The 21,648-nt window shown below is 38.0% G+C and overlaps 2 protein-coding genes across 3 annotated transcripts; both read left to right on the plus strand.

Moving 5' to 3' along the window:
• Positions 1-1,226: 1,226 nt before the first annotated feature.
• On the plus strand, positions 1,227-10,021 carry fsd1l (fibronectin type III and SPRY domain containing 1-like; the record flags this gene model as incomplete). The annotated part of the gene is made up of 4 exons (XM_056457172.1): positions 1,227-1,350; positions 1,578-1,829; positions 2,823-2,911; positions 6,665-10,021. Coding segments are annotated over 4 exons (657 nt in total), but the record flags the coding sequence as incomplete, so codon positions are not given.
• A 1,653-nt stretch (positions 10,022-11,674) lies between these two features.
• ugt2a6 (UDP glucuronosyltransferase 2 family, polypeptide A6) lies at positions 11,675-20,664 on the plus strand. Of its 2 annotated transcripts, none has more exons than XM_056458856.1 (6): positions 11,675-11,769; positions 15,745-15,893; positions 17,354-17,485; positions 19,857-19,944; positions 20,022-20,241; positions 20,317-20,664. In XM_056458856.1, exons 2-6 carry the CDS (start codon positions 15,759-15,761, stop codon positions 20,612-20,614), a joined length of 873 nt encoding a protein of 290 aa, XP_056314831.1. In that variant the 5' UTR covers positions 11,675-11,769; positions 15,745-15,758; the 3' UTR covers positions 20,615-20,664. The 2 variants fall into 2 exon arrangements, with proteins under 2 accessions (XP_056314831.1, XP_056314830.1); XM_056458855.1 differs by lacking the exon at positions 11,675-11,769 and adding an exon at positions 11,776-12,829.
• The last annotated feature ends 984 nt before the right edge of the window (positions 20,665-21,648 follow it).

Genomic DNA, 21,648 nt, shown 5'->3' on the forward strand with positions numbered 1-21,648 from the left:
GTCTCATCTCTTCTCATCTCTACTATCTTTTCTCTTCTACTATTTTCTCATCTCTTTTCTTCTGGTCTCCTTCTCTTGTTTTGTTTCCTCTTTTCCTTTTTTATATTTATGTCTCATCTCATCTCGTCTGGTCTCTTGTCATTCTTCCATCTTGTCTCGTCTCTTCTCTTTTTGTTTCTTCTCTTCTTGTCTCTTGTTCTGTCTACTCGTCTATCTTTATCTCATCTCTTCTTCCATCTCCTGGTCTATTCTCTTTTCTGTCTTCTTTTCTAATTTTCTCATCTCCTCAACTGTCTTCTATGTTGTTGTCTTCTCTTGTCTGGTCTAATCTCTACTTCTGTTGTCTCTTCTTTTCTCATCTCTTGTTATCCCTTCTACTTTCTTCTAGTCTCAACTCTTCTTGTCTCTTCTCATCCCTTCCCTTCGTCTGTTTTCTCATCTTCTATATTCTTGTCTCATCTGGTCTCATCATCTCTTCTCTTCTTGTTCATCTCTTCCTATTTCTTCTCTCCTCTTTTTGTCTCATCTTTTTTCTAATTTCTTCTCTTCATCTCTTCTCTTTTCATCTTCTCTTCTTGTCTCTTCTTTTTTTTTATTGTCTTATCTCTATTTGTCTAATCTTTTCTCTTCTTGTGTCTTCTCATCTCTTCTTTTCTCTTTCCATCTCTACTTCTAGTCTCCTCTTATATCTTCGTCTCTTCTCTTCTAATCTCGTCTCTTCACATCTTGTCTCTTCTCTTTCACCTTTTCACTTTTTGTCTCTAACTAATTTCTTCTCTTCTCTTTCCATCTCCTTGTATCTCATCTCTTCTTTTTCTGTCTTCTCTTCTCTTTTCAGTTTTGCTTTTTTTTCTCGTTTGTCTCATCTCTTCTCTTATTGTCTCTTCTCTTATCGTCTCTTCTCATCTTATCTCATTTCGTTTCTTCTCTTTCCATCTCTTCTTATCTCATCTCTTCTTTTCCTGTCTTCTCTTCTCCTTTCATCTTTTCTCTTCTCCTTTTCTCGTTTTGTCTCTTCTCATCTTATCTCATTTCGTTTTTTCTCTTCCCATCTCTTCTTATCTCATCTCTTCTTTTCCTGTCTTCTCTTCTCCTTTCATCTTTGCTCTTCTCGTTTTCTCGTCTCGTCTCTTCTCGTGTGTTGTGGGATTTGGAGTTTGTGTCTATTTTCTTGCATCTACCAATGTTTGTCTGAAATCAGTTTGCTTTGTATGCTCATGTTGTGACCTGTGTTTCTGTATGATGCTTTCAGAAGTGGAACTCCATCCCCGAAACGGACATCAGTGACCCGTTCTCCAGCCCCCAGAGGAGCTAGAGATCGCTTCACCGGAGAGTCCTACACAGTTCTGGGTACTGACATAACCACCATTATACAATGACTTGCCTAAATACCCTAACTTGTATGTAGGTTTGATTGGAAACAGCTATTGATAATGTTATTATTGTAAATTAAATCAGCTGTATTAAACTAAATATTAACAATATCTGCTGATATTAAGTTCAGAATTTATAATTTTCACAAAATTGACACTCTTACTTTCCTGTCTACTACTACTGACTCTATATTGTCTGTGTAGGTGACACCAGTATGGAGTCTGGTCAGCATTACTGGGAAGTGAGGCCTCAGAAAGACTGCAAGTCCTACAGCGTTGGTTTGGCCTACAGAAACCTGGGCAAGTTTGACCAGCTGGGCAAAACCTGCACCTCCTGGTGTATCCACGTCAACAACTGGCTGCAAAACTCATTCGCTGCAAAACACAACAATAAGGCCAAGAATCTGGACGTGCCAGTGCCGGACAGCATAGGAATCTACTGCGACTTTGATCGGGGTAATGTATACAATTGTATATGTGTTTATTAGGGCTAAACAATATATAGTTTGAGCACTGTGTATAATTATTCGATTATTTATTAAAGATATGAAGATTAAATATTAATTTTAATTATTTATACAAGGATGACTATGTTATTTTACGTCTGATTGTTCAATTTCTGTACGTGAATATTGTTCGACTCTCCAGAAAACAATAAAGCGCTGTTATTTAACCTTTATTTTTGCTCTGTCATATTTATAAATGCTCCTAATTTAATTTATTTTATGATGCACTGCATAGAAAAAAGACTCGATCACCCCAGTCGATCTAAATTAGTGAAATCTTACCAAATAGAGCTGTTTAAATCATCTGGTCAGATTATATTCATAATAAAATCGCTCTTACATCCAGTGTTGTGTTCATATTTATGATTATGTTTGTTTATGTAGCGCGGCGGTCCTGCTGGACACAATTTTGTTTCACTGTATGTAGTGGAATGACTCAAAAGCTCAACATGACTTGTTAGTTTACCATAATTTACCATAGTATTTTCTTCACTGCTGGACACCTGAACAAAAACTGAACAATAATTCACAATCATTATGTGATTAATACAGCATAAAATATACATATATATATATATATATATATATATATATATATATATATATATATATATATATATATATATATATATATATATATATATATTCAAATGTTATAGATGTATGCAGCAAGATTCAGATTGTATTGTGTACTGATTTTAAATATAAGTAAATGTAAGAATGATGTTGTATGTTGGCGTCATGCTTTATTCCTCTGACTGCTTTAGTCTGCAGGGATCATTACATCCACCCTGCAATCAGATCCTGCAGATCCAGTTTCCTGCATTTCCATTCAGGCTTTGCTTGCGGGCTGCTTTCGGTCCTGCGTCAGCTGAATAACTGCAGCATTATATGTGACTCATGTTTATTTATTATGTGTGTGTGTGTGTGTGTGTGTTTTCAGGCCAACTTGCTTTCTATAATGCTGAAAACAAACAATTACTGCATATGTTCAAGATGAAGTTCACACAACCTGTTGTGCCAGCTTTCATGGTAAGTTATACTTAATATATGCACATGTAAATGGGGGTTATTTTCAGAAAAGAATTCACAAGTGTTGCCATATATCATGCATAAAATATGATTTTAATAAACTGGGCCACAGGGAAGAAATACAGAAAAACTCATTATCTGCTCTGTCATTTGTTTAATTGTTTACTAATGTTAAAAGCATGTCATTTTTAAGTGTAATTATACAACACGACTTCATCTTTGCGCTAATGATTATTAAGGTACCATAACTGACTTATTCATAAAATTATTGCTGACTTTTATCCATTTATTTATGTGGTAAATGACCAGTGAGATGCGCAGTATTATAGTTTATTAAGTTAGGTGTCTAGGGGTAAAACGTAATATTCTTGTGTGTGTATATATATATATATATATACTTCAAAATTAGAATAGAGTGCCGTCTGCTGCTAAAAACTAGCCTAGAGTGCTGTTTGCTACTAATAACCAGTCTAGAGCGCGTTTGCTGCTAAAAAATAGTCTAGAGTGCCATCTGCTGTCAAAAAATAGCCTAGACACTAGAATAGTGCGCTGTTTGCTGGTAAACTTTAGCCTAGAGTGTCGTCTGTTAAAAATTAGCTTAGAGCACTGTCTGCTGTTACAAAATTAGTTGCAGTTAAACGCTAGCCTAAAGTGCTGTCTGCTGATAAAAACTAGCTTAGATGCTAACCTAGAGCATTGTTTGCTGTTAAACTCTAACAATAAGTGCTGTCTGCTGCTAAAAACTAGCCTAGAGCGCCATCTGCTGTCAAAAGCTAGCCTAGACGCTAACCTAAAGTGCTGTCTGCTGTTAAAAACTACTTTTGAGTGCTGTCTGCTGTTAAAAACCAGCCTAGAGCATCATCTGCTGTTAAAAACTAGCCTAGATGCTAGCCTTAAGTGCTGTCTCCTGTATAAAAACTACCCTAGACGTTAGCCTACAGTATCATCTGCTGTCAAAAACTAGCCTAGACGCTAACCTAAAGTGCTGTCTGCTGTTAAAAACTACTTTTGAGTGCTGTCTGCTGTTAAAAACCAGCCTAGAGCACCATCTGCTGTTATAAACTAGCCTAGAGTGCTGTCTGCTGTCAAAAACTAGCCTAGAGTGCTGTCTGCTGTCAAAAACTAGCCTATAGCACCATCTGAAGTTAAAAACTAGCCTACACGCTAGCCTAAAGTGCTGTCTACTTTTAAAAACTACCTTAGAGTGCTGTCTGCTGTCAAAACTAGCCTAGATGTTAGCCTAGAGTGCTGTCTGCTGTCAAAAACTAGCCTAGAGCATCATCTGCTGTTAAAAACTAGCCTAGATGCTAGCCTTAAGTGCTGTCTCCTGTAAAAAACTAGCCTAGAGTGCTATCTGCTGTTAAAAACTACCCTAGACGTTAGCCTACAGTATCATCTGCTGTCAAAAACTAGCCTAGAGCACCATCTGCTGTAAAACACTAGCCTAGAGTGCTGTCTGCTGTCAAAAATTAGCCTAGACGTTAGCCTAGAGTACTGTCTGCTGTCAAAAACTAGCATAGAGCAGCATCTGCTGTCAAAAACTAGCCTAGAGCACCATCTGAAGTTAAAAACTAGCCTAGACGTTAGCCTAGAGTGCTGTCTGCTGTCAAAAACTAGCCTAGAGCATCATCTGCTGTTAAAAACTAGCCTAAAGTGCTGTCTGCTGTTAAAAACTAGCCTAGACGTTAGCCTAGAGTACTGTCTGCTATTAAAAACTACCTAAGAGTGCTGTCTGCTGTCAAAAACTAGCCTAGAGCACCATCTGAAGTTAAAAACTAGCCTAGACGCTAGCCTAAAGTGCCGTCTACTTTTATAACCTACCTTAGAGTGCTGTCTGCTGTTAAAACTAGCCTAGACGTTAGCCTAGAGTGCTGTCTGCTGTCAAAAACTAGCATAGAGCAGCATCTGCTGTCAAAAACTAGCCTAGAGCACCATCTGAAGTTAAAAACTAGCCTAGACGTTAGCCTAGAGTACTGTCTGCTGTCAAAAACTAGCCTAGAGTATCATCTGCTGTTAAAAACTAGCCTAGAGTGCTGTCTGCTGTCAAAAACTAGCCTAGAGCATCATCTGCTGTTAAAAACTAGCCTAGATGCTAGCCTTAAGTGCTGTCTCCTGTAAAAAACTAGCCTAGAGTGCTATCTGCTGTTAAAAACTACCCTAGACGTTAGCCTACAGTATCATCTGCTGTCAAAAACTAGCCTAGAGCACCATCTGCTGTAAAAAACTAGCCTAGAGTGCTGTCTGCTGTCAAAAACTAGCCTAGACGTTAGCCTAGAGTACTGTCTGCTGTTAAAAACTACCAAAACTAGCCTAGACGTTAGCCTAGAGTGCTGTCTGCTGTCAAAAACTAGCATAGAGCAGCATCTGCTGTCAAAAACTAGCCTAGAGCACCATCTGAAGTTAAAAACTAGCCTAGACGTTAGCCTAGAGTGCTGTCTGCTGTCAAAAACTAGCCTAGAGCATCATCTGCTGTTAAAAACTAGCATAAAGTGCTGTCTGCTGTTAAAAACTAGCCTAGACGTTAGCCTAGAGTACTGTCTGCTATTAAAAACTACCTAAGAGTGCTGTCTGCTGTCAAAAACTAGCCTAGAGCACCATCTGAAGTTAAAAACTAGCCTAGACGCTAGCCTAAAGTGCCGTCTACTTTTATAACCTACCTTAGAGTGCTGTCTGCTGTTAAAACTAGCCTAGACGTTAGCCTAGAGTGCTGTCTGCTATTAAAAACTACCTAAGAGTGCTGTCTGCTGTCAAAAACTAGCCTAGAGCACCATCTGAAGTTAAAAACTAGCCTAGACGCTAGCCTAAAGTGCCGTCTACTTTTATAACCTACCTTAGAGTGCTGTCTGCTGTTAAAACTAGCCTAGACGTTAGCCTAGAGTGCTGTCTGCTGTCAAAAACTAGCATAGAGCAGCATCTCCTGTCAAAAACTAGCCTAGAGCACCATCTGAAGTTAAAAACTAGCCTAGACGTTAGCCTAGAGTACTGTCTGCTGTCAAAAACTAGCCTAGAGCATCATCTGCTGTTAAAAACTAGCCTAGAGTGCTGTCTGCTGTCAAAAACTAACCTAGAGCATCATCTGCTGTTAAAAACTAGCCTAGATGCTAGCCTTAAGTGCTGTCTCCTGTAAAAAACTAGCCTAGAGTGCTATCTGCTGTTAAAAACTACCCTAGACGTTAGCCTACAGTATCATCTGCTGTCAAAAACTAGCCTAGAGCACCATCTGCTGTAAAAAAACTAGCCTAGAGTGCTGTCTGATGTCAAAAACTAGCCTAGACGTTAGCCTAGAGTACTGTCTGCTGTTAAAAACTACCAAAACTAGCCTAGACGTTAGGCTTGAGTGCTGTCTGCTGTCAAAAACTAGCATAGAGCAGCATCTGCTGTCAAAAACTAGCCTAGAGCACCATCTGAAGTTAAAAACTAGCCTAGACATTAGCTTAGAGTGCTGTCTGCTGTCAAAAACTAGCCTAGAGCATCATCTGCAGTTAAAAATTAGCCTTAAGTGCTGTCTGCTGTTAAAAACTAGCCTAGACGTTAGCCTAGAGTACGGTCTGCTGTCAAAAACTAGTCTAGAGCATCATCTGCTGTTAAAAACTAGCCTAGACGTTAGCCTAGTGCTGTACGCTGTCAAAAACTAACCAAGAGCGCCATCTGCTGTCAAAAACTAGCCTAGACGCTAACCTCTGAATCGTGTGCTAACCTCAAAGTGTCCGCTAAATCAGAAACATAACTAACAGTGTGTGTGTGTGTTTTTAGGTGTGGTGTGGTGGTCTGATCTTGTCAACAGGTCTGCAGGTGCCCAGTGCGGTCAGAAGCTTCCAGAAGACGGAGAACGGTCTGGGAGGATCCAACAGCAGTTTATCCCAGCAGGATCCGACCGTGGCCTGCGACACCATCTGCTTTTACGAAAAACTGCCTTCAGTGGACGGCGGCTCGCTCCTGCCGTGAGCGGACGTACAAAACACACACGATAAAAAAAACAATCAGGAAAACACACTTCTGATGCAAGAGGCCTGTGGACGTCCAGCGGCTGAATCTGGACCAGCGACTCCCTTCAGACATTGGCTGAATTCGGGAAGACGAGCGGCTTTATCAGGGAATAGTTGAGTGCACTTTTACTAATTTTAGTTTGAACGATGACTTGCTTTAATCCAGTTGTCTTACACTAGTTGATTCTTATACTATTTTAGGGTATCACTTTATTCTGATGGTGCCTTTTAAAGGGGTAGTTCACTCTAAAATGAAAATGCTGTCATAGTTTAGTTGTTTTATGAGTTGTTTTATTCGGTTGAACAGAAATTAAGATACTTTGAAGAAAGATGAAAACCTGTAACCATTGACTTCCATTGTATTTGTTTTTCCTACTAAGGAAGTTGGTGGATGGTTACCAGTTTTCAGCTTTCTTCAAAATATAATAGTGGTTCCAGTTTCTTTTTTCTGTTAAACAATAAAGATGATATTTTGAAGTGATCTGGAAACCTGTAACCATTGACTTCCATAGTATTTATTGTATTTGTTTTTACCATGGAAGTGAATGGTTACAGGTTTTCAGCTTTCTTCAAAACATAAAGTGGTTGCTCAGATAAAGTGGTTCCAAACCTTTATGAGTTTCTTTCTTTTGTTAAACAATAGAGAATATATATTTAAGAACGCTGAAAAGCTGTAACCATTGACTTTCTAAGTATTCGTTTTTCTTACTATGGAAGTCAATGGTTACCTGTTTTTAGCTTTCTTCAAGATATAAAGTGGTTCCAGTTTCTTTCTTCTGTTAAACAATGCAGACAATATTTTTAGGTAATCTGGAAACCTGTAACTATTGACTTTCATAGTATTTTTTTTTACCATGGAAGTGAATGGTTACAGCAGGCATGTCAAACTCAATTCCTGGAGGGCCGCAGCCCTGCACAGTTTAGTTCCAGCCCTGCTTCAACACACTTACCTCTAGGTTTCAAACAAGACTAGAAGACTTAATTAGTTTGATCAGCTGTGTTTAATTAGGGTTGGAACTAAACTGCGCAGGGCTGCGGCCCTCCAGGAATTGAGTTTGACATCCCTGGGTTACAGGTTTTCAGCTTTCTTCAAAATATAAAGTGGCTGCTCAGATAAAGTGGTTCCAAACATTTATGAGTTTCTTTCTTTTGTTAAACAATAGAGAATATATATTTAAGAACGCTGAAAAGCTGTAACCATTGACTTTCATTGCATTTGTTTTTCCTACTATGGAAGTCAATGGTTACCGGTTTTCGTCTTTCTTAAAAATAAAGTGGTTCCAAACCTTTATATTTTGTTTTCTTTTGTTTAACAATAAATTCAATATTTTGAAGTAATTTGGAAACCTGTAACCATTGACTTTCTATAGCATTTTTTTGTTTGTTTTTTTTTTTTACCATGGAAGTCAATGGTTACCGGTTTTCAGTGTTCTTCAAAATATAAAGTGGTTGCTCAGAAAAAGTGGTTCCCAACCTTTGAGTGTCTTTTTTTTGTTAAACAATAGAGATCATATTTTTAACAAGCTGTAAACTGGTAACTATTGACTTCCATAGTATTCATTTTTCCTATTATGGAAGTCAATGGTTACCGGTTTTCAGCTTTCTTCAAGATATAAAGTGGTTCCAGTTTCTTTCTTCTTTTAAACAATAAAGAGGATATTTTAAAGTAATCTGGACACCTGTAACCATTGACTTTCTATAGTATTTGTTGTTGTTTTTTTTTACCATGGAAGTCAATGGTTACCAGTTTTCAGTGGTCTTTAAAATTTAAAGTGGTTGCTTAGATAATGTTGTTCTAAACCTTTATGAGTTTTTTCTTTTGTTAAACAATAAAGAGGATATTTTGAAGAATGCTGCAAAGCTGTAATTATTGACTTCTATAGTATTCGTTTTTCCTACTATGAAAGTCAACGGTTACCGATTTTCAGCGTTCTTCAAAATATAAAGTGGTTGCTGAGATAAAGTGATAACAAAACTTTTTTGAGTTTCTTTCCTCAGTTAAACAATAAAGACAATATTTTAAGGAATATGGAAACGTGTAACCATTGACTTCCATTGTATTTGTTTTTCTTACTATGGAAGTCAATGGTTACCGGTTTTTAGTGTTCTTCAAAATATAAAGGGGTTGCTGAGATAAAGTGATACCAAACCTTTAGGAATTTCTTTCTTCTGTTAAACAATAAAGAGGATATTTTGAAGGAACCTGGAAACCTGTAACCATTGACTTCCATAGTATTAATTTTTCCTACTATAAGAGTCAATGGTTACCGGTTTTATGCTTTCTTCAAAATATCATCCTTGTTGTTTAAAAGAAGCTCATAAAGGTTAGGAACCACTTGAGGGTTAGTTAATAGTCAGTAAATTTTCATTTTTGCGTGAACTATCCCTTTAACACGTTTTGTTAATTACTAATTACATTGCAACTACATGCTAACTAATTCTCATTAGATTATTATGGTTAGTCTTAGTGTGATTTTACATGTACTCGCTAAGCTTCTTATAATCAGTTGAATGTGCATTGGTGGAGTAGTGTCAGCACATAATAAGCAGACAGTTTATTAACACTGTAATAATTAGTTTGCATGTAGTTGCAATGTAACGCATAATCAACTAAATGTGCAAAAGACACCATCATAAAATAAAGCGATGCCTATGTTAACATGTAGCGTGAGTGTTTAATGTCCTTTCTATGGTGTTCATTATTATTCTTTTGTACATTAAAAGTCCTCAGTAGATCCTCCTTTAGTTGTTGAATTTGACTCTGGAAACTTTGCACACCTTTAAAAATGGATAACCGCTGCTTTAAATGTTGTCTCATGGTCATATACTGTTATCATATCTGGATTTAATCATTTTGGATGTGGACTGTACATTTTTGTTTGGATTTTTAAAAGTCGTTTAGGTCTCATTTTTTTAATTAATAAAAACATTTTGTCGGACATACTGTATGCCTGGAAAACCAATAATCCAACCTGTGTGTGTTTGTATGTAACACTCCTTCATGAGCTTAACCACAAACATTAAAGCTCGCCAAAGACTTCTCTGTGGCTCGGCGGTGACTTTCTGTCTTTCGCCTTCTGCTTCTGTAATACAGAAATAATAAAGCAATAATGAGAGCAATAAAGTGGACCTCAGATAAATGATGTGATCACTCTTATAACTGTGCATGTTAATGTGAGTTGTAGTTTCTTACTTGAATAATATGGCAAAAACTATACATACATACATATATACACTCCGGCCACTTTATTAGGCACACCTTACTAGTACTGGGTTGGACCCCCTTTTTGCCTTCAGAACTGCCTTAATCCTTCATGGCATAGATTTAACAAGGTACTGGAAATATTCCTCAGAGATTTTGGTCCATATTGATATGATAACATCACGCAGTTGCCAAAGGTGCTCTATTGGATTGAGTTCTGGTGACTGTGGAGGCCATTTGAGTACAGTGAACTCATTGTCATGTTCAAGAAACCAGTCTGAGATGATTGGTGCTTTATGACATGATGTGTTATCCTACTGGAAGTAGCCATTAGAAGATGGGTACACTGTGGTCATAAAGGGATGGACATGGTCAGCAACAGTACTCAGGTAGGCTGTGGTGTTGACATGATGCTCAATTGGTACTAATGGACCCATGAAAACATGCCTCACACCATTACACCACCACCAGCAGCCTGAACCGCTGATACAAGGCAGGATGGATCCATGATTTCATGTTGTTGACACCAACTTCTGACCCGACCATCCGAATGTCACAGCAGAAATGGAGACTCATTAGACCAGGCAACGTTTCTCCAATCTTCTATTGTCCAGTTTTGGTGAGCCTGTGTGAATTGTAGCCTCAGTTTCCTGTTCTTAGCTGACAGGAGCGGCACCCGGTGTGGTCTTCTGCTGCTGTAGCCCATCCGCCTCAAGGTTGGATGTGTTGTGTGTTCAGAGATGCTCTTCTGCAGACCTCGGTTGTAACGAGTGCTTATTTGAGTTACTGTTGCCTTTCTATCAGCTGGAACCAGTCTGGCCATTCTCCTCTGACCTCTGTCATCAACAAGGCATTTGCGCGCACAGAACTGTCGCTCACTGGATATTTCCTCTTTTTCAGACCATTCTCTGTAAACCCTAGAGATGGTTGTGCGTGAAAATCCTAGTAGATCAGCAGTTTCTGAAATACTCAGATCAGCCCGTCTGGCACCAACAACCATGCCACGTTCAAAGTCACTTAAATGCCCTTTCTTCCTCATTCTGATGCTCGGTTTGAACTGCAGCAGATCATCTTGACCATGTCTACATGCCTAAATGCATTGAGTTGCTGCCATGTGATTGGTTGATTAGAAATTTACGTTAATGAGTAGTTGGACAGGTGTACCTAATAAAGTGGCCGGTGACTGTATATATGCTGACATCCCAATAAGTTCGTTCCATATTTTATTTACAGTCTATGGTTCATTCACACCGCATAATAATGCGTATCTCCTTTACAAATCGCCAACCAAAATCTCAGGGGAAGGAAAAGAGGAAAAAACTTTGCAGGTTGCATGACTATTGGTAGACTAAAAGGGATACAGCTAAGGCCGGAAGTTGACGAGAATTATTAATATTATTACAAAAATCCACTTACTGTACAACAGTAATTACTTTTTTAAGTCACTGACAGGAATATGGGTTAATATTGCTGTTTATGTAAACGCTAATAAAACAGCAGTAATAGTAATAACAACACAAGTGTGGATTGAAAACAAAGCCACACAGCGACCTTCACCCAAATCTGTAGTGAATGCTATGGGCGTGTCATATTAGGATCCTGATTTCCCAGTTCACACACTGTACACACCTCCAGAAGCAGGAATGCTTCATTATAACTTCAAGATTGAGGTAAAGTTGGTCTTATATTCGGACATGCTGTCGTTTTTTAACCGTGTCCCTATTGTTAACCACGCTACTTTGAATATTGGGTCTGAAATCACATGTAAGTGTGACTTCAAAACAACATCAGCTCTGTTTAACTGACTGTAAACAATGCTGTACTTTAATACTCATTGGCTGCTAATGTGATTTCCTGTATAATTAGCAAAGAATACTTTTCTGAAATATTATCAAGAATATTAAACCAACTTTACCTCAGTGATTTAAGGGACTACATTGCAACGCGACCTTTGGACGAATTATATTCAGCACAAAGCCTGATATCGTCTTCGTATCCTCATTTGCCGCTCATCCAGCATGACTTCATGGACTTTATTAGTGTTTCTCCTGCTGTGTGGAGTAGATGTCGGCTGGTCTGGCAAAGTTTTGGTGATGCCAGGCGAGTACAGTCACTGGCACAACATGCGGGCGATCATTGAAGCTCTGGTCGATCACAACCACAGTGTGACGGTTCTAGTCGGGTCTTCATCTCCTACAGTACCGCACACACATAAGGCGCGCTTTGATTACCACGTCTTTAAAGTCAACATGGAGAAAGAAATGATCGACTTTTTGTGGATTCACTTCCACGAGCTCTGGATGAACGAAACAATCAGCACATACGAGAAAACACTTGAGGTCTGGCGAATGATGTCCTTATTCAGGGCGCACAGTGAGGAACTAGTCAAAGGCTTGTTTGATGTTGATCTTCTAAAGACGCTTCGGGATTCTAACTATGACGTGCTCTTTTCTGATCTGACGATGCCGTTCTCTGACCTGATGGCGCAGAAGCTGAACATCCCGCACGTTCTGTCCATGCGGATATCTTTCGCTTCTGCATTAGAGAGTCTGTGTGGTCAGATGCCTGTTCCTCCATCATATGTTCCCGCAGCTGTTTCTCAGGGTCATCTGACTGACCGCATGAGCTTCACGGAGAGAGTTGAAAACATGCTGCTCTACATCACACACACGGCGATGTTCCAGCTGACCACGAAGTTTACTTTTGATCACATCTACACTGAAATAGCGGGTAATTTTCTGGCTAGTTTTCTAGTTAACGTCATCCCTCATGAAATAAATACTATAGTAATTTATTGTAAATAATATAGTGGTTTTAAATCATACTGTAGTAAAGTACTTGACCCAAAGTCTTTTCAAGTGTATAGTAAACTCTTTGATTAATCTGTTGTGGTAATTTTGTATTTTCTAGTACAGCTACTAAAGTAATATAAATAATTGACTAAATACTGTTCTAAAATAGTATAGATAATATATATATATATATATATATATATATATATATATATATATATATATATATATATATATATATATATATATATATATATGTGTGTGTATATATATATATATATATATATATATATATATATATATATATATATATATATATATATATATGGCGACATGGTGGCTAAGTGGTTAGCACTGTCACCTCACAGCAAGAAGGTCACTAGTTCGAGTCCCGGCTGGGCCAGTTGGCATTTCTGTGTGGAGTTTGCATGTTCTCCCCATGTTGGCGTGGGTTTCCTCCGGGTGCTCCGGTTTCCCCCACAGTCCAAAGACATGCGGTACAGGTGAATTGGGTTAACAAAATTGTCCGTAGTGTATGAACGTGAGTGTGTATGGGTGTTTCCCAGTACTGGGTTGCAGCTGGCTTCCACTGTGTAAAACAAATGCCAGAATAGTTGCCGGTTCATTCTGCTGTGGCGACCCATGATGAATAAAGGGACTAAACCGAAGGAAAACTAATAAATGAATATATACATATCATACTACAATACACCAGTGGTGTAGTCCTAAAAAAACGGTGGTGTACTATTACCCACCCAACCCGCCCATGCTGTTTTATCATTTTACCTGAACGTTTCAGCGACGCATCATTCATTGCTGTGGTCGGGAATGGCGCAAAATATAAACAAAACTGCACCAATTGCAACAAATTAAGATGAGTTTAAAAAACATTTGGTATACAGTTAACGGGGATGCGGATACACGTAAATTAGGGAAGTTTAATCAGCAAAACAAGTGAGTATACCGAGGGTATACGCAATTATTGATCCTCAGAAATCGTAATACCCCAACAGCTAGTAGAAAAAAGTAGGCATATTAAGTATACGTGCGTATAGCCCCCGACTACGCCACTGCAATACACCACAGTTATATACTAGTGTATAACTACTATTTGCTAGTATATAGTATATTTACTATGTAAGTATTGTTTACTACAGTTTATCAGTTCATCAGAATCAGAATCAGAAAGAGCTTTATTGCCAGCTGTGTTCACACATATGAGGAATTTGTTTTGGTGACAGAGCTTCTACAGTGCAACAGGATAACAGAGACAGGACAAAAAACAGATCATAAATATATTAGTGAATGCAAATATACAAATTGACAAGTGTATGTACAGGTTTATTACTATATACAACGTTATATGTGCAGCTGTTATGTGCAAATTGGCATGTAAAGTGTGTTGTTAAATAAGTGTATATGTGTATGAAAGTGTATAGCAAGTAGTGATGTTGGTTCCACAGTTATTATCATCAAGTGTTCATGAGATGGATTGCCTGAGGGAAGAAACTGTTTCTGTGTCGGGCTATTCTGGTGCGCAGTGCTCTGTAGCGTCGACCAGAAGGTAACAGTTCAAAGAGGCAGTGTGCTGGGTGTGAGGGGTCCAGAGTGATTTTGGCAGCCCTTTTTATAGTATAGTTAACTCTACCGTATGCTGTAACATTCTTTAACAAAGTTGTAAATAATATCATATGTACAGTATAATACACTATACTAGTATGATTCTAAAATGCTATAGTATTTACTGTAGTAGTTTTTCATGTGGGATGCGAAGTACAAAGTTTATAAGTGTTACAGAATGTGTCAGAAAATTATGGTAAGCATTACAGTAAATTCCCATGACAAAATAACGTACTAATTTATAGTGAATACTATAGTATCTGTTTTCATACAGTGTTTGATCCATACTCTAGTAAAGTACTTGAATTAACTTCTTGCGGTAGTTCTACTGTTGCTATGGTAACACAACTATAGTAATGTAAACAAATGACCCAAATCTGTAGTTTCTACAACTTTAGGATGAGTATACAATACACCACAGTTTACTGTAGTAAAAGCTAATGTATACTACAGTATTTATTAGGGATAGACAGATGGGATTTAAAAAAAAACAAACATTTTGGACTGATACAGATGTCAACAGCAACAAAAAACATCTATTTTACCGTGGTCTGTTTATTTTAAAGGACAGTTCACCTCAAAAATTTAAAGAATTTATTAATTAAAATCAGTTTCTAGTGACACTAGTCAAGATATGCTGGAAAACAACCATTACTCACTTCCATAGTGTATTTTTTTCAGTTTGTGACATTCTTCGAAATATCTTCTGTTGTGTTTGGGGGAGGGGCTTGGAACTACTTGATAATAAGTAAATTTGGGGTAAACTTTCTCTTGAAAACTTTAGCAGATATAAATATTCTAGATAAGGGTGGCTCAGTGGTTAGCACTGCTGCCTCACAGCAAGAAGGTCACTGGTTCGAGTCCCGACTGGGCCTGTTGGCATTTCTGTGTGGAGTTTGCATGTTCTCCCCGTGTTGGCGTGGGTTTCCCCTACATTCCAGACACATGCGCTATAGGTGAATTGGAGGAACTAAATCGGCTGTAGTGAATGAGTGTGTATGGGTGTTTCCCAGTACTGGGTTGTGGCAGGAAGGGCATCTGCTGCATAAAAAAAAAATGCTGGAGTAGTTTGCGGTTCATTCCGCTGTGGTTAACTCTAAAATAGAGACTACGCTGAAGAAAATGAATGAATGAATGAAAATATTCTAGGTGCATAGCATACAGATCAGAGGCTTTTATAACCTCTACGTGCTGTACATCAACTGAGTGGCCTTACATTTCAATGTGTCACAGGTGAACCCACAACTATGTGTGAGACCATTGGAAAAACTGACATCTGGTTAATAAGAACGTACTGGGATTTCGAGTATCCGCGTCCATTCCCGCCTAATTTTAAGTTTGTTGGGGGACTGCAGTGCAAACCTGCTAAACCCCTTCCGAAGGTAATGACTTTAATGCCTTTCTGAAAAACTCTCGATGCCTTTTGATCAGTTGAATTATCTGCTTTGCTTTCACATGATTGATTTGGGTTCACAGTATGCAACTCATTTACATAGTTTCAATTTAATAAAGTTGTGTTAATAAATGCATGCTGCTCTATAATTATACAGTGTGGAAAATAAAAACACTGTGTCCTGTTTTTTTCCTGGGAATAATATTTCTAAAGGAGCTGTTGACATGGAATTGAAGCAGATTTTAGTAAAAACCCAAACAATACAAGCATAGAAATAAAACAAACAAATTTGAAGAATGAGTTGTGTGTAATAATAATGAAATGACAGAAGGAGAAAGCGCTGAACTACTGAAACGTGTTTAATATTTTATATAAAAGGCTTATGGCAGCTTAAAGACGCCTCCCATATAGAGAGTTTCTCACAGACTTCAATAGAGTGTCAAAATCTTGATAGTTCTGTGTGTCTCGTCTATCAAATCTGAGCTTTATTTTGTATTCTCTATTGGATTCGGATCAGGTGTTCGGGTGGGCCATTCTACAGCTTGATTTTCTTTCTCTGAAAGCATCTGAGAGTCTCCTCGGCTGTGTTTTGGATCATTGTCTTGCTGAAATGTCCACCCTGGTTTCATCTTCATCCTCTTGCTAATGTAGATGTTGAACTGAAGCAGCTGATATTCATTTACACTGAGGAAGGGCAGACGGTTGCTGAAGAACTACTGAGAGACTTCAGCTGCTGTCTGGGCTTTCACTGCCTTTCTACACCTCCCTTTCTTCATGTGTTCCATACCTTTTTCTATGCGTCATTTCATTTTATTATGCATACCTTCATTTGTAAACTAATTAGATTCGTTTTCTTTGCATATTTTGATTTCTTTACTAACATCCAGTGAAAATTTCAAGTCAACGGCACCTTTAGAAATATGTTTTCTGAGAAAAATGGTGACGTGTTCAATACTTATTTTCCATGCTGTACATCATAGTTCTCAAACTCAATTCCTGGAGGGCCGCAGCTCTGCACAGTTTTGCTCCAACCCTGATCAAACCCAACTGATCCAACTAATGAAGGTGTTCTTGACTCTTCTGAACACCTCGATTATTTGGATCAGCTGTTTTTCAAAGGGTTGGACCAAAACTGCAGAGCTGCGGCCCTCCAGGAATTTAGTTTGGGACCTATGATATACATAATTCAGTCATGCTAATATTTCACCTTTATCTCTGTTCACAATTTAGATGGTTAATACATTTAATTTTCAATAAAAAAAGGTTTTTAATTAAGATATAAAGACTTTATACTGTGATCCATCATTTCTGAACAGTATTCAGTGCATTATGATATAAAAAGCATTGATTAGCTTATGAAGTAGGAGCGTCCAATCGTGTTACCGGACAGCCAGTAAGAGATACCATTGTTTTTGTATTATTTTCGTTGCTCATTTGTATGTCTTTTAGGAACTGGAGGAGTTTGTGCAGAGTTCTGGAGATCACGGCATTGTTGTTTTCTCATTGGGCTCCATGATCAAAAACCTGACCATGCAAAAAGCAAACACTATTGCTTCTGCTCTGGGTCAGATCCCACAAAAGGTGTGTAACTCTCTTCTTGTATGGCAAAAACAATATCACAATAGTCTCAAATTTGGAAATATATATATATATATATATATATATATATATATATATATATATATATATATATATATATATATATATATATATATATATATATATATATATATATATATATATATATTTTTTTTTTTTTTTTTTTTTTTTTTTTTAATTTTTTTTTTATTGGTGTTTAACAAGACAGTACATCATAGTTTTGGATGTCTCCCTCATTTGACCCATTAACTTCAGGTTTTGGAGTCTATTCTAATGTTCTGATGAGTTGTTTCAGGTGTGTTTGATTAGGGAGAGGATGAAAATGTGTACTGTTGGCGTGCCTTCAGGAACAGGGTTGGGAAACTGCATTGGAAGAGACTCCAAAACCTAAAGTTAATGGGTCAGATGAGGGAGACATCCAAAACATGAACTGTTGGTGTGCCTCCAGGAACAGGGTTGGGAAACACTGGTATACAATACAACATAGGAAAAATTACAGATTGTCTTATTTTTCTTATTTTCCCACTATCCCCTCAAAATAAAATAAATGTATGAATTATAAACAGACATATCCTCTGAAAGAAAATATAATAATAATAATAAACAAAAAATGAAAAGAAATTGTTTAAAAAAATAATAATAAAGGAGCAAGTTTATGATTAGAGCAAAAAATAAAATAAAATTAAAAATTGAAAAACAAATTAAAGTTAAAAGTTCACATTAAGGAGTCCATATTTCCTCTTTACAATTAATTACTGTGTATTAGCTCTGATATCAACTGAACATGATAAGTTTTAAATAAGTCTAAAACAGGGTTCCAGGTCTTGTAAAAAGATTTGAGAGATCCTGCAAGTAAACATCTTAATTTCTGTAAGTTTTCTGTAACTAAAGATTTCTGGGATCCACATGTCCACATGGAGGAATCACCCATTTCCATTTGATAAGAATGGCTCGTCTAGCTAAAAGAGTAGAAAAAGCAACATCCTGGCGAGATGCAACAGTCAAGTCAGCTCTCTCTGAAATACCAAAAAGAGCTGTCAAGGGGTCAGGGGCTAGATTTATGTTAATAGATTTATTAAGTGTGTCAAAAACACTGGACCAGAAATTTTTCACTTGAGGGAAACTCCAATTATGGAAATATTTTTAGTATAAATTATTTAGTGTAATAATTCGAAATCCAACCCAGCCTCATTCTGAAAACGTACCGCTGTATACATTTCTGGAGAGCGCCAAATATGTCCCAGGAGCTGTGTGCGCTTTTTCAGATCTCAGATTTCTCTGGCGAGTGCCATTCATGCCTGCTGTTCTCATGTAAATCCACCAGAGGCCGCTGTCGACTGACTGACCGACCCACCCCCCTCCTTCACTAAACCCAACCGATAGTGTTTTCAAAAGCACTGATTGATCAGCGCCCACCCACTTCCCTAGACCCAACCAACAGTTTTAATAAGCAATCCAGAAAAAGAAAAGCCCTCACCTGATTTTTACCACATCCTCACCCTGTTATTTACTTGTTTATTTTTTGGCTTCAGCTTTTGTTTTACCCGCTTTCTGGAACCGTTCTTAGCCGGACTCGAACCCCGTCATCGTTGTTAATTTCTCCGTGTCTCAAGCCTGCTAACGTACATTGCGAGTTACCGGACAAACTGGTAACAGTGAGAAAGCCATTCATACAGAGGTAATCGGTCGGCTGGTAGTGCGATAAGGAATGGCGTCATACCACCCCATAGCATTCGTTTTAAAGACGAAATGCAGCCATATGTACTTCTGTCTACATAACTTGTGATCTCCAGAAATGTATACAGGGCTACATTTTCAGAATGAGCCTATGTTGGCTAAAACCATCATGGAAAAAACAAGCCCCTTATCCCTTTCGACCCTAGCAACGCCCCTGGGTAAGCTTAAGTTAACTTTAAATGTTATGTTCAGTGTGGCACGGTGGCTCAGTGGTTAGCACTGTCGCCGTATAGCAAGATGGTCGCTGGTTTGAGTCCCAGCTGGGCCATTTGGCATTTCTGTGTGGAGTATGCATGTTGTCCCAGTGTTGGTGTGGGTTTCCACCGGGTGCTCTGGTTTCCCCCACAGTCCAAACACATGCGCTATAAACTAAATTGTCTGTAGTGTATGAGTGTGTGTGGGAATGAGTGTGTATGGGTGTTTCCCAGTACTGGGTTGCGGCTGGAAGGGCATCCGCTGCGTAAAACATATGCTGAAATAGTTGGCGGTTCATTCTGCTGTGGTGACCCCTGATATATAAGGGACCAAGCCGAAGGAAAATGAATGAATTATGTTCATCACAATGCATAAACCTTCAACAGCTGTAAATAATTCCCTCGTCCATGTGTTTGCACAGGTTGTTTGGCGCTACAGTGGGAAAACTCCAGAAACACTGGCTCCCAATACAAAACTGTTCGACTGGATCCCACAGAATGATTTGCTTGGTAAGGAAAGTGCTGTCAGGTGTGCTTATTAATATTAATTGATGTCTGATACATGCATACTTTATTTTATCTGACAGGTCATCCAAAAACGAAGGCTTTCATTGCACATGGTGGTACAAATGGACTGTATGAGGCTATTTATCATGGTGTCCCGGTGGTGGGTTTGCCGCTGTTTGGAGATCAGCCTGATAACTTAATGCACTTGAAAAGCAAAGGAGCTGCTGTAGTCCTTGATTTCTTCACATTGGAGTCCACAGATCTGGTGGATGCTCTCAAGACTGTCTTAAATAACCCATCGTGAGTGCCACTTTAAACCTGACATGATAGATAACAATTATCCGGGTTTAACATTCATCATTCTTCTCCGATCAGGTACAAGGAGAGCATCATGAGGCTGTCCAGAATCCATCACGATCAGCCGATGAAGCCGCTGGATCAGGCCGTTTACTGGATTGAGTTTGTGATGCGGAATAAAGGAGCCAAACATCTCCGAGTTCAGGCGCATGAGCTGAGCTGGTATCAGTACCACTGTCTGGATGTAGCGGCCTTCTTACTCTCCATCGCTGCTCTGATCACATTCCTCTGGGTTAAAACGTGCGGCTTCCTTTACCGCAAATGTTTCAGGAAGACCCGTCCTGAGAGGAACACTAAAAAGAGTAAAAAGGAGTGAATGCAAACGTAGGTTACCAATAAATAATGATGCAGTCATGTGCGTCCGCAGATACGTATGATTGTGCATTTTGTTTATATTACAAACTGGAATGTTCTTAATGAACCTAATGTGAATCTTCATGTAAAAGGTGTTTTCACAGGTGTTTTCTGTTTATTTACAGTTATGAAATGTATGATGAGATGTTGATCTCTGCTCTGTTTGATGTTGAAAATTCAACACTGCAGTTCATTGGTGGCTCAGTGGTTAGCACTGTCACCTCACAGCAAGAAGGTCGCTGGTTCGAGTCCCGGCTAGGTCAGTAGGCATTTCCGTGTGGAGTTTGCATGTTTTCCCCGTGTTGCCGTTTGGTTTCCTCCGGGTGCTCCGGGTTCCCCCACAATCCAAACACATGCACTATAGGTGAATTAAATAAAATGAGTGTGTATGGGTGTTTCTCAGTACTGCGTTGCAGCTGGGAGAGCATCCACTGTGTAAAACCTTTGCTGGATAAGTTGGCAATTCATTCTGCTGTGCCGACCTCTGATAAATAAGGGACTAAGCTGAAGGAAAATTAATAGACAGGTTCATATATATATATTTATATATACACTTATACATACATATACATATATATATATATATATATATATATATATATATATATATATATATATATATATATATGTATGTGTGTGTGTATATGTATGTGTGTATGTATATGTATATATATATATATATATATATATATATATATATATATATATATATTTATATATATATACACATAAATATATACATACATACATACATACATACATACATATGTATGTATATATATATATGTATGTATATATATATATGTATGTATATATATATGTATATATATATATATATATATATATATATATACACATATATACACATCCCCAAATAAGTTGTAATAAACATGTAATAAAGTGATATCTTCTAAAATGACTTCATAAAGTACGTCAAAAATGTTAATCAGTTTGACGTCAAAACCTTGACGTCTAATTGACATCCACACATATTGA

The sequence above is a fragment of the Danio aesculapii genome, chromosome 5, assembly GCF_903798145.1.
Source record: "Danio aesculapii chromosome 5, fDanAes4.1, whole genome shotgun sequence".
NCBI classification, from domain to species: Eukaryota; Metazoa; Chordata; class Actinopteri; order Cypriniformes; family Danionidae; genus Danio; species Danio aesculapii.